Source organism: Coregonus lavaretus (genome assembly GCF_964263955.1).
Source record: "Coregonus lavaretus genome assembly, chromosome: 11".
NCBI lineage: Eukaryota > Metazoa > Chordata > Actinopteri > Salmoniformes > Salmonidae > Coregonus > Coregonus lavaretus.
This window is the reverse complement of record NC_139998.1, coordinates 39,000,361-39,014,594: the sequence shown is the minus strand read 5'-3', so window position 1 is coordinate 39,014,594 and position 14,234 is coordinate 39,000,361. Positions and strand designations below refer to the sequence as shown.

The window sequence follows — 14,234 nt, the reverse complement described above, 5'->3', positions numbered from 1 at the left end:
GGCCGTGCATTGATTACTGGGCGCTCAAAGACATCACGGTTAAGAACCACTACACACTCCCCCTGATGATGACGGCATTCGAGTCGTTGCAGGGAGCCCGGGTCTTCACCAAGCTGGACAAAATGCCTACAACCTGGTGAGGATTCGGGAGGGGGACAAGTGGAAGACGGCTTTTAACACACCAGTGGGCATTACGAGTACTAAGTCATGCCATTCGGTCTAGCCAACGCGACTGCGGTGTTCCAGGCGTTGGTCAATGACGTGCTCCGGGACCTCCTCGACTACAGCGTCTTCGTTTATTTGGATGACATCCTAATATTTTCAAAGGACATGAGTGAACACCAGCAGCACGTTCGGCAGGTCCTCCAACACCTTCTCCGTCACCAGCTCTACATCAAGGTGGAGAAGTGTGTGTTCCACACAGAGACAGTCTCCTTCCTGGGGTTCATCGTCACCCAGGGGGACCTACGGATGGACCCAGCCAAGGTCAGCGCGGTACTGGATTGGCCCCAGCCCTTCATCCCTCAAGCAACTGCAACGATTTTTAGGGTTAGCTAATTTTTATAGGCAATGTATTCGCAATTTTAGCTTCCTAGCCGCTCCCCTGACAGCCCTCACCCAGACGAGCGTGCGCCCCTTCGCCTGGACCCCGGAAGCGGGGAATGCATTTGATGCGCTTAAGCGGTGCTTTACATCGGCCCCGGTCCTAGGGCATCCTGATCCGTCCCAGCCGTTCATTGTGGAGGTGGATGCTTCAGACGTTGCGGTGGGAGCAATCCTGTCCCAGCGGTTCCTCATGGACGTTAAGACTCACCCCTGCGCCTTTTTCTCCCGTCGGCTGTCCCCATTGGAGCGGAATTACGACTTGGGGAACCATAAGCTGCTAGCGGTCAAGTTCGCCCTGGGGGAGTGGTCAAGCTCGCCCTGGGGCATTGGCTAGAGGGGGCCGTCCATCCATTCGTCGTATGGACTGACCATAAGAACTTAGCCTACATTCAGGGGGCCAAGAGGCTCAACTCGCGCCAGGCCATGTGGGTGTTGTTCTTCACCAGGTTCCGGTTCACGTTCTCATACCGTCCGGGATCAAAGAACACCAAGCCTGACGCGCTCTCCCGGCAGTTCGACCCCGTGGACCTGGTGGAGAGGGATGACCCCATTGTCCCCAACGCCCTGATTGCTGCCGCAGTTTCATGAGGAATCGATAGGCTAGTCAGAGCAGCGCTACAGCGGGAGCCCGATCTGGGCGGAGGTCCATCGGGGAGGATGTACGTACCCAAGGCTGCACGCTCGGGATTGCTTCAGTGGGCGCACGCGTCCAACCTCACCAGCCATCCGGGGAGCGCCAGGACGTTGGAGTTCCTGCGTAGGAGGTTCTGGTGGCCATCAGCTGAGGGGGATACGCACGCCTTCGTGGCGGCTTGCCTGGGGTGCGCGCGCATGAAGAGCTCACGTCAGCCCACGGCAGGGCTGTTCCGACCCCTGCCTATTCCCCCGTGGGAATCGAACCCACAACCCTGGCGTTGCAAACGCCATGCTCTATCAACTGAGCTACATCCCTGCCGGCCATTCCCTCCCCTACCCTGGACGACGCTGGGCCAATTGTGCGCCGCCCATGAGACTCCCGGTCGCGGCTGGCTGCGACAGAGCCTGGATTCGAACCAGGATCTCTAGTGGCACAGCTAGCACTGCGTTGCAGTGCCTTAGACCACTGCGCCACTCAGGAGGCACTTTGTTAATGTCCTTTGTTAATGTTTAATAAAATATACCATCAACAGACGCATATTTTACACATGCTACACAAATTATAAAGTATGACTATCTAAATAATAAAATGATTAAACATTAGTTGTAAATAGAAATGGTAGGTAATGTATGCCTAATTCTGTGGATTTTGCCCCTTTCTATAACAATGACCTGATTTTATCTATCTATCTATCTATCTATCTATCTATCTATCTATCTATCTATCTATCTATCTATCTATCTATCTATCTATCTATCTATCTATCTATCTATCTATCTATCTATCTACACTCTTAGAAAAAATGTTATTTGGCTGTCCCCATAGGAGAACCCTTTTTGGTTCCAGGTAGAACTATTTTGGGTTCCATGTAGAACCCTCTGTGTAAAGGGATCTACCTGGAACCAAAAGGGTTCTACCTAGAACCAAAAAGGGTCCTTCAAAGGGTTCTCTTATTGGGACAGCTGAAGAACCCTTTTAGGTTCTAGATTGCACCTTTTTGTGTATCTATCTCATTACCCTCTGAACTACCTGTTTCTATACAGAGGTATGTTGGGATTGGCACGTCACTGTTTTTATTGAGCTGGGGGACAGAGGGCTTGATGAGGGGGTGGGGGTTCAGACTCACTTCTGCAGTTCCAGCTGTGTCTTCAGCTTTTTCTTGGCTCCCTGGGTGAGGTCATACCTGTTCAGATCCTCCTCTGTGAGTCCAAGGAACTGTGGGAAAGGAGAGCAGGTTGAAGAGCACAGCTAGGGGCTGATAGGGAGAATGAGACTGATAGGGAAAGACATCAGCTGTTGTTTGATCTATTCTAATGTCTTACTGTTGGGACTTTCTAATATTAGACGCAGCCTTTGACATGTAGCCTTATTCTGAAATGGTATCATTGATATTGCACTTGTCCCACCGACTTGCTTCTAAATATCCTTTGCTGTTTTGATGTTGTTGTTTTTTAATATGTGATTTCATCTGTATTGTGATTGCTGCAAAATGAATTGCCTCTGAGGACATTAACGTTTTCTGAATCTGAGTCTGAACTCTTCCATGCATACACCCCATTTCCAAGCCAAAACAAAGACACCTTTCCTTATACCCTCATCTCTACAGCTCCATAGGTGTCTTAAATGCCACTCATCCACTGTAACCTAAACCCACCAATAAGAGACTCCCTCCTTCCCCAGAGCCCACCCACCTCCTCCATGGTCAGCTGCTTGAAGACTGGGTAGTACTTGTGCAGGCGGAGTTTCCTCAGCCAGTCCAGGATGCCATTCTGTTCTGGGCTGTTCATCTGTGGAGGGCCAGGGTTCTGGAGGTGCCCGGGAGGGGGCGCGTTGTCCCCCCCTGGCCCCTCCACCCTGCCGGGGGGAAGGATGGGCACGGTGCCCTGGGGGAGCAGCTGGGTTGGAGAGCAAGGCTGAATGGAGTTGTGAATGCTCATGACTGGCTGGATACTGGCCACACCACACACAGCCCTGAGACAAATTATGGAGAAAGGGAGGTGGGATGAAAGACGAGTGGGAATATGGAGGGAAAATAAGGAAAAGTTAATGACAGAAAACGGGACAGTGAAGAGACAAATATTGCAAAGGATGGAAAGATTGTAATTCAGATATTTAGATCATTATACACTTTGCAGATTTGGATAGGCAGCAACAGTCTATATGTGACATAGTGAAAGAGTATGTTGAGTATTAGAGAGGAGAGACCACCTGTTGGCTCCTCTGTATTGAAGCAAGCACCCAAGATCTGTAGCACAAAAAAGAAACATAGATCGACAGTCATTCACATATTGAACAACTTCTAAATTAGCATATAGTTAGATACTGTTCGCAAAACAAATGTAATAATTTTGTCTCTTGACTTCTTGACATCTTTACAAGTTGTAACAAGCTAGAAACTAAATATCCGCTGAGTGTTGCCAGTTTGGCCAGGTTAATTTGAGAGCAGTGTGATATTGCAGCAGTGTCTGTACAGCCACGGGGGCCGGTGGTACCACATTACAGCAGAGTAAGAGCCATTTTTATTTCACTGCATCCCAAGGGTCTCTTAATATCTGCCAAGGGGTGATTGGCTGACTGCTGCAGACACACATCCAGGTCTCCCACTTCCCTGCCTGTCTGGGGGCCGGAACTATAAATACACTCTAGGATGAGGTCTCCCACTTCCCTGCCTGTCTGGGGGCCGGAACTATAAATACACTCTAGGATGAGGTCTCCCACTTCCCTGCCTGTCTGGGGGACGGACTATAAATACACTCTAGGATGAGGTCTCCCACTTCCCTGCCTGCCTGGGGGACGGACTATAAATACACTCTAGGATGAGGTCTCCCACTTCCCTGCCTGTCTGGGGGCCGGAACTATAAATACACTCTAGGATGAGGTCTCCCACTTCCCTGCCTGCCTGGGGGACGGACTATAAATACACTCTAGGATGAGGTCTCCCACTTCCCTGCCTGCCTGGGGGACGGACTATAAATACACTCTAGGATGAGGTCTCCCACTTCCCTGCCTGCCTGGGGGACGGACTATAAATACACTCTAGGATGAGGTCTCCCACTTCCCTGCCTGCCTGGGGGACGGACTATAAATACACTCTAGGATGAGGTCTCCCACTTCCCTGCCTGCCTGGGGGACGGACTATAAATACACTCTAGGATGAGGTCTCCCACTTCCCTGCCTGCCTGGGGGACGGAACTATAAATACACTCTAGGATGAGGTCTCCAACTTCCCTGCCTGCCTGGGGGACGGACTATAAATACACTCTAGGATGAGGTCTCCCACTTCCCTGCCTGCCTGGGGGACGGAACTATAAATAGGATGAGGTCACCAAATCGAATCATATCCTATTTTATTTGTCACATTTGCCGAATAGAACAGGTGTAGACTTTACTGTGAAATGCTTACTTACGAGCCCTTTCCCAACGATGTAGAGTTAAAAAATAAGAAAAATAAAATAAAATAACTCAAGAGGAATACAAATACACAAGAATGAAGCTATATACAGGGAGTAGCAGTCACCAGGCCTACTAACACAAACATGCCAGCCCAAATTCACACACAAAACTAAAATAGAAACCCTAACACCCCTCAAACCCCAAAGATTAAGTGTCCCTACTTTACCCCAACCAGAGAGGGGGACACATACGTCCCATGAACACTGATTAGGGTTAGGACAGGAGTCTTACTTGCGGTGGGGGGAAAGGAGGGGGCGGTGGCGTTGGGGGCAGTAGTGCTGAAGAAGAGTCTGGCCCGGTAATGTTTGAGAATGTGGGCTGGAAGCGTTGTCAGGCACCTGCACAGAGAGAGGGTAAAGTCCAAACATATGAGATAACATTACATTCAATGCTTGGCATGATTCATTCCCTGTTGTCTTTGACTCAGAGCCAGTTACACCAAGAACTAGGTCAACAACAACAATACAACAGCATGGTTTGTTTTCTCAATTACAGTAACTACTTGGTTGTTACTCCTTATCATACATATACAGTATGAACATATTATATATCACAACACATACACAGTATTAACTATGCACCACTGTTATCAAGTGAACATATTTAGGTTGGCTACCTTGGTCAGTGACACAATGCTGATGGACCTTACCTGGGGTCCAGCTCAGGGGTCTGATCAAGGCCAGGGGACTGAGGCAGGAACTTCTCTAGACCTTCATCAGGGAAAATCTGGGAGACCTGGGAGAAACACAAGATAGATAGTGACCTTCACATCACTATCCAACAGACAGCAGGTGGGTACAGTGGACATGAAGACAGTCCCCCCCCCCCCCCCCCCCCCCACTTCATATACTATAAGTCCTAACCTGAAAATAGGAAGCTGCTAGTTAGCAGAACAGTCAATAAGAGACACTAGCGTTCAGTCCCCTCTCTCTGCATCGGCCACTATCTTACCTGGGAGAGAAAGTCCAGCACCTCCTGGTGAGTCCTGCCCACAGTGGACACAGAGGAGTCTGACCATTTGACCTGCGGGATGAGGAGAGAGCGAGTAGACATGGAAACAGGATACAAAAACTAACATACAGTACATACTTAACTGTAAGTGTGTCTGTGTGTGTGTGTACTCACCTCTAGCATATATTCAATTGGTTTCTTCTTGTGGGTCACTCCCCTCAGCTCTATCCTCTCTATGTTCACTGAAATACAAACAAATTCTAATTCTAATTATCTGATATCATCGTCTAACAAACTAAGAACATCATGTGCTTCAGTGTCCTATATTATACCATGCTAGAGTATGCTAGCACATGCTAGATGAAATTGAGGGATTAGTGGTACTATTAGCGCTGCTGTAGGTTGTGCCTTCAAGGCTGATTCAGTCACAGACACATGTTGTTTTGGCACGAAATGTATGAAATTAAATCAAATGTCTGAATTCAGAAAGGGAAAATCACAGGGAAAGACATCACCTGGTATTCATTTAAACACATTAAACACTTTAAACTGGCAATCTCATAGAACCACAGGAAAATTGGCAAGGGTTCAGAGGAAGACAGCGAGAAAGAACAAAAAAAGACTAGAGGGAGCATACAGATAGAGAAACTCGGTAGAAAGAAAGAGAGAGCAATGGAGAGAAACAGCGACAGGAGGATAATCTAGATTTATGGCTGGATTAACGACACATTTCAGGGATCCTGCAAGTGACATTTTGGCTGAGCTCCGCAGAGATTCAGAGAACATACACACACACCCTCTAAAATCACAACACTCATAAACACATAAACCCACATACAGTAGATTACACACACACACACACACACACACACGGGTCTGTGTGTTAAATATACCCTGCAGACTCAGCACTTCCTCTGTTGTGTATTAGCATTGGGAGAGGCGCTAGCTAGCTGAATGAAGCTCTGTGCTGAAAGCCTCCTATCTGAGGGGATCAGAAATGAATAAATATTGTGAAAAACCTCCCCTGTCACTGCTTCCCCAGAGGGTTGGGTCTCAGTCTCAGGCCAGGAAAGGGCCTCTCCCCTGGCGGACGAGTGTGAACTTATCTGGAATGTTTTGAGGAGCAGAGCAGAAAGCCTATAGGCCTCTTCATTGTAAGACTGCCTGTCTGCCTGCCTGCTCCTACCTAACCACCCACTCAAACCTTCATTACTCTCAAGAACTTGCATCAAGATCAATTCAGAAGCAGCAGGGTCTAACCCTTTGTGTGTGTGTGTGTGTGTGTGTGTGTGTGTGTGTGTGTGTGTGTGTGTGTGTGTGTATGTACACGTGAGTGTGTAAGTGAAAGAGAGAGTAGGAACAGTGTGTAGAAAAGAAAAGTGAGTGAGTAAGTGGAGAAAGTGAATGTGATGTGTGTGAGAGAGCCTGGAGCGTGGACAGAGGAGGAACTGCAGTACTGTATGTCATGCTGTCTGTGCTGAAACCTCTCTCCTGTGTGAGCTCCTTCTCCTGCCCATATTCAGACCATACAGAATCATACAGTAGCCAGAGGCAGTAGCACTGAACTAATATCACTCTCACTCACAGCAGAGTTTACACAGACAGTCCCCTCCACCACCTCCCATCTCCTCACTCAATAGAAACACAAATCAATTGAAATTGGTTTAGTTTTGCATATCACCCATGTTACTATAAGGCAACTGAATATTAATCTACATCCTGAAAACAAATGGTTAGAACGTCACTAACTTAATTGAGATAGTTTGTTCATCCATAGACAAAGCCTGCCTGTGGGGCATTGATCATACACATTCACCTGTTATCAGTTAGGTATATATTCTCACAGACAAACTGAGTGCTGCTATCTTAGTATGTTTCCAGATTCAGCGCATTGCAATACTGGTGACCTGCTGAATTCCTCTTCTTTCACTGTTTAATCACTTAGTTGCATGCATTTACTAGAGGCTTCCAAAATATGCAAGTCATTTTTCACATGACTGTCTGGTGTAGACAGGAGAGCAGTGTTTATTATTTATCTGTGTTAAAGCGTCACTCTCTGAAAACAGATTGTGTCAGAGTGAAGGCATACTGACGAGAAAGAAAAATAGTCATTGACGAGCTATTCATATCTCATAGCTAAAATAACATAATAACCCCCTAAGGACAAGTACAGTACCACTCAAAAGTTTGGGCACACCTACTCATTCAAGGGTTTTTCTTTATTTGTAGACATCAAAACTATGAAATAACACATATGGAATCCTGTAGTAACCCAACATTTTTTTAACAAATCCAAATATATTTTATATTTGAGATTCTTCAAAGTAGCCACCCTTTGCCTTGATGACAGCTTTGCACACTCTTGGCATTCTCTCAACCAGCTTCATGAGGTAGTCACCTGGAATGCATTTCAATTAACAGGTGTGCCTTCTTAAAAGTTAATTTGTGGAATTTATTTCCTTCTTAATGCATTTGAGCCAATCAGTTGTGTTGTGACAAGATAGGGGTGGTATACAGAAGATAGCCCTATTTGGTAAAAGACCAAGTCCATATTATGGCAAGAACAGCTCAAATAAGCAAAGAGAAACCACAGTCCATCATTACTTTAAGACATGAAGGTCAGTCAATACGGTAAATTTCAAGAACTTTGAAAGTTTCTTCAAGTGCAGTCGCAAAAACCATCAAGCCCTATGATGAATCTGGCTCTCATGAGTACCAGCACAGGAAAGGAAGACCCATAGTTACCTCTGCTGCAGAGGATAAGTTCATTAGAGTTAACTGCACCGCAGATTGCAGCCCAAATAAATGCTTCACAGAGTTCAAGTAACAGACACATCAACTGTTCAGAGGAGACTGCGTGAATCAGGCCTTCATGGTCGAATTGCTGCAAAGAAACCACTACTAAAGGTCACCAATAAGAAGAACAGACTTGCTTGGGCCAAGAAACACGAGCAATGGACATCAGACCGGTGGAAATCTGTCCTTTGGTCTGATGAGTCCAAATTTGAGATTTTTGGTTCCAACCGGATGATCTCTGCATGTGTGGTTCCCACCGTGAAGCATGGAGGAGGTGTGATGGTGTGGGGGTGCTTTGCTGGTGACACTGTCAATGATCTATTTAGAATTCAAGGCACACTTAACCAGCATGGCTACCACAGCATTCTGCAGTGATATGCCATCCCATCTGGTTGCGCTTAGTGGGACAGGAGTGCTGCATCAGATCACCTGGCCTCCACAATCACCCGACCTCAACCCAATTGAGATGGTTTGGGGTGAGTTGGACCGCAGAGTGAAGGAAAAGCAGGCAACAAGTGCTCAGCATATGTGGGAAATCCTTCAAGACTGTTGGAAAAGTATTCCAGGTGAAGCTGGTTGAGAGAATGACAAGAGTTTGCAAAGCTGTCATCAAGGCAAAGGGTGGCTACTTTGAAGAATCTAAAATCTAAAATATATTTTGATTTGTTTAACACTTTTTTGGTTACTACATGATTCCATATGTGTTATTTCATAGTTTTGATGTTGTCACGCCCTGACTCATGGGACTCTTGTATGTTGAGTCAGGGTGTGGAGTTCTATGTTATTATTTCTATGTTCTCATTCTAGGTTTTGTGTTTCTATGTTTGGCCGGGTGTGATTCCCAATCAGAGGCAGCTGTCGCACGTTGTCTCTGATTGGGGATCATACTTAAGTTGCCTGTTTGTTATCATTAGTTTTGGGATCTTGTTCCGTGTATAGGCTTGTATGGTGTTTAGCCTGAGGACTTCACGTTACGTTTTTTTTCTCGTATTTTTTTAGTGTGTTTATTTTATAAAATAAACATGTATGCATTTCACGCTGCGCCTTGGTCTGATCCGTCCTTCAACGTCCGTGACAGAAGATCCCACCAAACACGGACCAAGCAGCGTGACCAGGAGCAAACACCCTGGACACAGGTGGGGAAGATTTGGTCTTGGGAGGAGATATTTGCGGGGAAAGGACCATGGGCGAAGGTAGATGCCCAGGCAGGAGAGGAGCAACTGCAACACAGAGGGCGCCGGCCGAGGAGGAAGCCCGAGAGGCAGCCCCAAGATAATTTTCTTGGGGGGCTAAAGGGGTGGTCGGGGAGCGAGAGAGAAGAGCCCCGACCACTGCACCCGGTGGGTTTCCCTACGACCATAGGAACAAGAGTGGGAACAGTTTTATACTGAGGAGTCGGAGGATGACGACGATGATGAGTTTCTGTTCCCTAACTCGTGGGGGCTCCCGGAGGAGTCCTCACTGGAGGAGGATGGCCGAGAGAGAGAGAAGGATTGGATCTGCAGGGTAAGAGAGGAGGCCACCACATTACGGGGGCTGATAGCGAGAATGGAGTGGGAGAGCTCCATTCAAGAGGAGGCATTGCAGGAGGCTCGTAGAGAGAAGGAGGAAGTAGATGCACAGAGAGAGGAGCTGGTTAGGCAACATAAGGAGCGTGGGTTAATTGAGGAACCCATGTATGCAGAGATACGCACTGTATCGCCAGTGTGCATGCACAGCCCAGTGCGTTCTGTGCCAGCGCCCCGCACGTGTCGTGCGAAAGTGGGCAGCCAGACAGGACGGATTGAGCCGGCTCAACGCTCCTGGTCTCCAGTGCGCCTCCAAGGTCCAGTATATCCTGCTCCTGTTCTACGCACTGTGTCACCAGTGCACCTCACCAGTCCTGTACGGCCCGTACCTGCTCCTCGCACCAAGCCAGTGGTGTGTGTCCCCAGTCCGGTCCGGCCCGTTCCTGCTCCTCGCACCAGACCAGTGGTGCGTGCTCCCAGTCCGGCCCGTTCCTGCTCCTGCTCCTCGCACCAGACCAGTGGTGCGTGCTCCCAGTCCGGCCCGGCCCGTTCCTGCTCCTCGCACCAAGCCAGTGGTGTGTGTCCCCAGTCCGGCCCGTTCCTGCTCCTCGCACCAGACCAGTGGTGCGTGCTCCCAGTCCGGCCCGGCCCATTCCTGCTCCTCGCACCAAGCCAGTGGTGCGTGTCGCCAGCCCGGTACGACCCGTACCTGCTCCCCGCACCAAGCCAGTGGTGTGTGTCCCCAGTCCAGCCCGGCCCGTTCCTGTTCCTCGCACCAAGAAAGTGGTGCGTGTCGCCAGCCCGGTACGACCCGTACCTTCTCCCCGCACCAAGCCAGTGGTGTGTGTCCCCAGTCCGGCCCGGCCCGTTCCTGCTCCCCGCACCAAGCCAGTGGTGTGTGTCCCCAGTCCGGCCCGGCCCGTTCCTGCTCCTCGCACCAGACCAGTGGTGCGTGTTCCCAGTCTGGTACGGCCCGTGCCTGCTCCCCGCACCAAGCCAGTGGTGTGTGTCCCCAGTCCGGTCCGGCCCGTTCCTGCTCCTGCTCCTCGCACCAGACCAGTGGTGCGTGCTCCCAGTCCGGCCCGGCCCGTTCCTGCTCCTCGCACCAAGCCAGTGGTGTGTGTCCCCAGTCCGGCCCGTTCCTGCTCCTCGCACCAGACCAGTGGTGCATGCTCCCAGTCCGGCCCGGCCCGTTCCTGCTCCTCACACCAAGCCAGTGGTGCGTGTCGCCAGCCCGGTACGACCCGTACCTGTTCCCGCACCAAGCCAGTGGTGTGTGTCCCCAGTCCGGCCCGGCCAGTTCCTGTTCCTCGCACCAGACTAGTGGTGCGTGCTCCCAGTACGGTCCGGCCCATGCCTGTTCCTCGCACCAAGCGAGTGGTGCGTGTCGCCAGCCCGGTACGACCCGTACCTGCTCCCCGCACCAAGCCAGTGGTGTGTTTCCCCAGTCCGGCCCGGCCCGTTCCTGCTCCTCGCACCAGACCAGTGGTGCGTGTTCCTAGTCCGGTCCGGCCCGTGCCTGCTCCTCGCACCAGACCAGTGGTGCGTGTGTCCGGCACGGCCCGTGCCCGTTCCACCGGTGCCTGGTCCAGCTCCGGTCGGTTGCTCCACTCCGGAGCTAGAGCAGTCCGCTCCACCGGTGCCTAGTCCAGCTCCGGTCAGCAGCTCCATTCCGGAACCAGAGCAGTCCGCTCCACCGGGGTCCAGCCCAGCTCCGGTCAGCAGCTCCACTCCGGAGCCAGAGCAGTCCGCTCCACCGGTGCACAGTCCAGCTCCGGTCAGCGGCTCCAGTCCAGACCCAGACGTCAGCCCCTCTCCAGGTTTGGGGTCTCCCACACCAGGGCTCAGACAGGGCTTGGTGCATCGTGGGAGGAAGGAGAGGGGAAGCAGCGCGCTGAGGTCCAGACCAGACCAGGGGCGCAACGGGGAGGCTGAGAGAATGTGGTCGTCACGCCCGGAGCCGGATCCGCCTCCGAGGCGGAATGCCCACCCGGACCCTACCCTGTTATGTCAGGTTTGTGCGGTCGGAGTCTGCACCTTTGGGGGGGGGGGGGGGGGGGGTACTGTCACGCCCTGACTTATGGGACTCTTGTATGTTGAGTCAGGGTGTGGAGTTCTATGTTATTATTTCTATGTTCTCATTCTAGGTTTTGTGTTTCTATGTTTGGCCGGGTGTGATTCCCAATCAGAGGCAGCTGTCGCTCGTTGTCTCTGATTGGGGATCATACTTAAGTAGCCTGTTTGTTATCATTAGTTGTGGGATCTTGTTCCGTGTATAGGCTTGTATGGTGTTTAGCCTGAGGACTTCACGTTACGTTGTTTTTGTTCGTGTGTTTATTTTATAAAATAAACATGTATGCATTTCATGCTGCGCCTTGGTCTGACCCGTCCTTCAACGTCCGTGACAGATGTCTTCACTATTATTGTACAATGTAGAAAATAGTAAAAATAAAGAAAAACCCTGGAATTAGTAGGTGTGTCCAAACTTTTGACTGGTACTGTATGTGAGTTAATTCCTAAACCAACAACAACCACTTCAGCCAAAAGAGATCCTCTCTGGTCCAAACTGATGCATAGGACCAACTTCATCCAAAAAAGCCTTCCAGTACTGATAATGGGCCAGATTTCCTATTTGAATTATACTGTGATTCAATGTTTCTGGGGATTTCCTAAGCCTAAAAGTCTGTGGTCCAAAAACCCACTATGGTGAAATTAAACATATTACGAGCACTGAGTAAAATAAGGAAGGCCAACTGACATCAGTCCAGGAACAGATCTGGGGACAGCTTGTGAGATTTAAACATCTATGCAACTTTCTGCCCTTTCTCACAGCGCTAGTCTTTCAAAATACACCATCTTAACCTTGAAATCATACCTCTTAATGTGCAAACTCAGTTTATCTACCACACACCAACTCCTCCCTCCACCCACCACTCAGCCAAAGCTGAGCCCACAGATCTCCAACCTCCTCCAACACACACATCCTCAACCTAAGGGACAGAGTTAATCTCCTCTCAACCACATCCTGTACTACACAGTAGTAACTCAAGCCATGTACTCAGATGTAACCTAGCCATGTCCTGGTCCTTCTCACCCATCCAGGCGGTCCATCTCCCTCAGCACCCTGTTGCATACCAAGCCACCCTGTCCCGTGTCAGGTCATCCCTCTCCCTCAGTCCCCTGCCCTGCCACCCAGGTGACCTGTACCCTCTGCCCTGCCACCCAGCCTCACCCTCAGCCCCCTGCCCTGCCACCCAGCCTCTCCCTCATCCCCCTGCCCTGCCACCCAGCCTCACCCTCAGCCCCCTGCCCTGCCACCCAGCCACTCCCTCAGCCCCCTGTCCTGCCACCCAGACTCACCCTCAGCCCCCTGCCCTGCCACCCAGCCTCTCCCTCAGCCCCCTGCCCTGCCCTGCCACCCAGCCTCTACCTCAGCCCCCTGCCCTGCCACCCAGTCTCTCCCTCAGCCCCCTGCCCTGCCACCCAGCCTCTCCCTCAGCCCCCTGCCCTGCCACCCAGCCTCTCCCTCAGCCCCCTGCCCTGCCACCCAGCCTCTCCCTCATCCCCCTGCCCTGCCACCCAGCCTCTCCCTCAGCCCCCTGCCCTGCCACCCAGACTCTCCCTCAGCCCCCTGCCCTGCCACCCAGCCTCTCCCTCAGCCCCCTGCCCTGCCACCCAGCCTCTCCCTCAGCCCCCTGCCCAGTGCCCAGTAGGCAGTAGCTGCTGGAGGCTCCACATGCCTTGTGCCAGACTCCTTAATCCAGGGCATACTACCATTCTAACAGATCTGGTTACATATTACACCCTGTGCAATACACTGGCACACAGAGACACACAGAGTGACTAATCAACAGTGACAGTGATTGCTTTTTTTACATTATCAGCACCTTTCATGTGGTGTGTGTAGTATGAGAATGACACCAAAACCAAGATGGCATTACAAAGTAAGTCGCTCACTATCTACATGTTTGAATAACAAGTGCACCCTCGCTGCTATGTGCGTGTGTATGTTCATCCTGCTTTGTGCTGTGTGATGACAGGCATGCAGCCCTGGCCATGAGGTAGTGTAGCTAGCCCAGCATTGGGTTACCAGAGAGGGGAGAGGCCAATCCTACTGAGTAACGGAGAGACCTGCTCCTTTCAAAGCAATTTCAACCCTCAGCTTAACCTGCTCCTCTAACTATCAACTCCTTAATCCTCTATCACCATTCAAATAACTAGCAACCCATATTTAAACTACCCTCAGATAGAAGACATTCCTACACACTGACTCATTATACAGT

At 50.5% G+C, this 14,234-nt stretch overlaps 1 protein-coding gene across 2 annotated transcripts in view; it reads right to left on the bottom strand.

The window, feature by feature from the left end:
* Positions 1-14,234, bottom strand: part of LOC311137807 (zinc finger CCHC domain-containing protein 14-like) — a 63,618-nt gene that overhangs the window by 18,600 nt on the left and 30,784 nt on the right. For both annotated transcript variants that reach the window (XM_084172400.1, XM_084172401.1), the window contains exons 3-9: positions 5,822-5,889; positions 5,648-5,719; positions 5,346-5,431; positions 4,928-5,034; positions 3,452-3,488; positions 2,935-3,214; positions 2,370-2,458 (exon numbers count right to left, since the gene is read on the bottom strand). In XM_084172400.1, the coding sequence (XP_084028526.1) occupies positions 2,370-2,458; positions 2,935-3,214; positions 3,452-3,488; positions 4,928-5,034; positions 5,346-5,431; positions 5,648-5,719; positions 5,822-5,889 (739 nt within the window). The remainder of the gene's footprint in view (positions 1-2,369; positions 2,459-2,934; positions 3,215-3,451; positions 3,489-4,927; positions 5,035-5,345; positions 5,432-5,647; positions 5,720-5,821; positions 5,890-14,234) is intronic.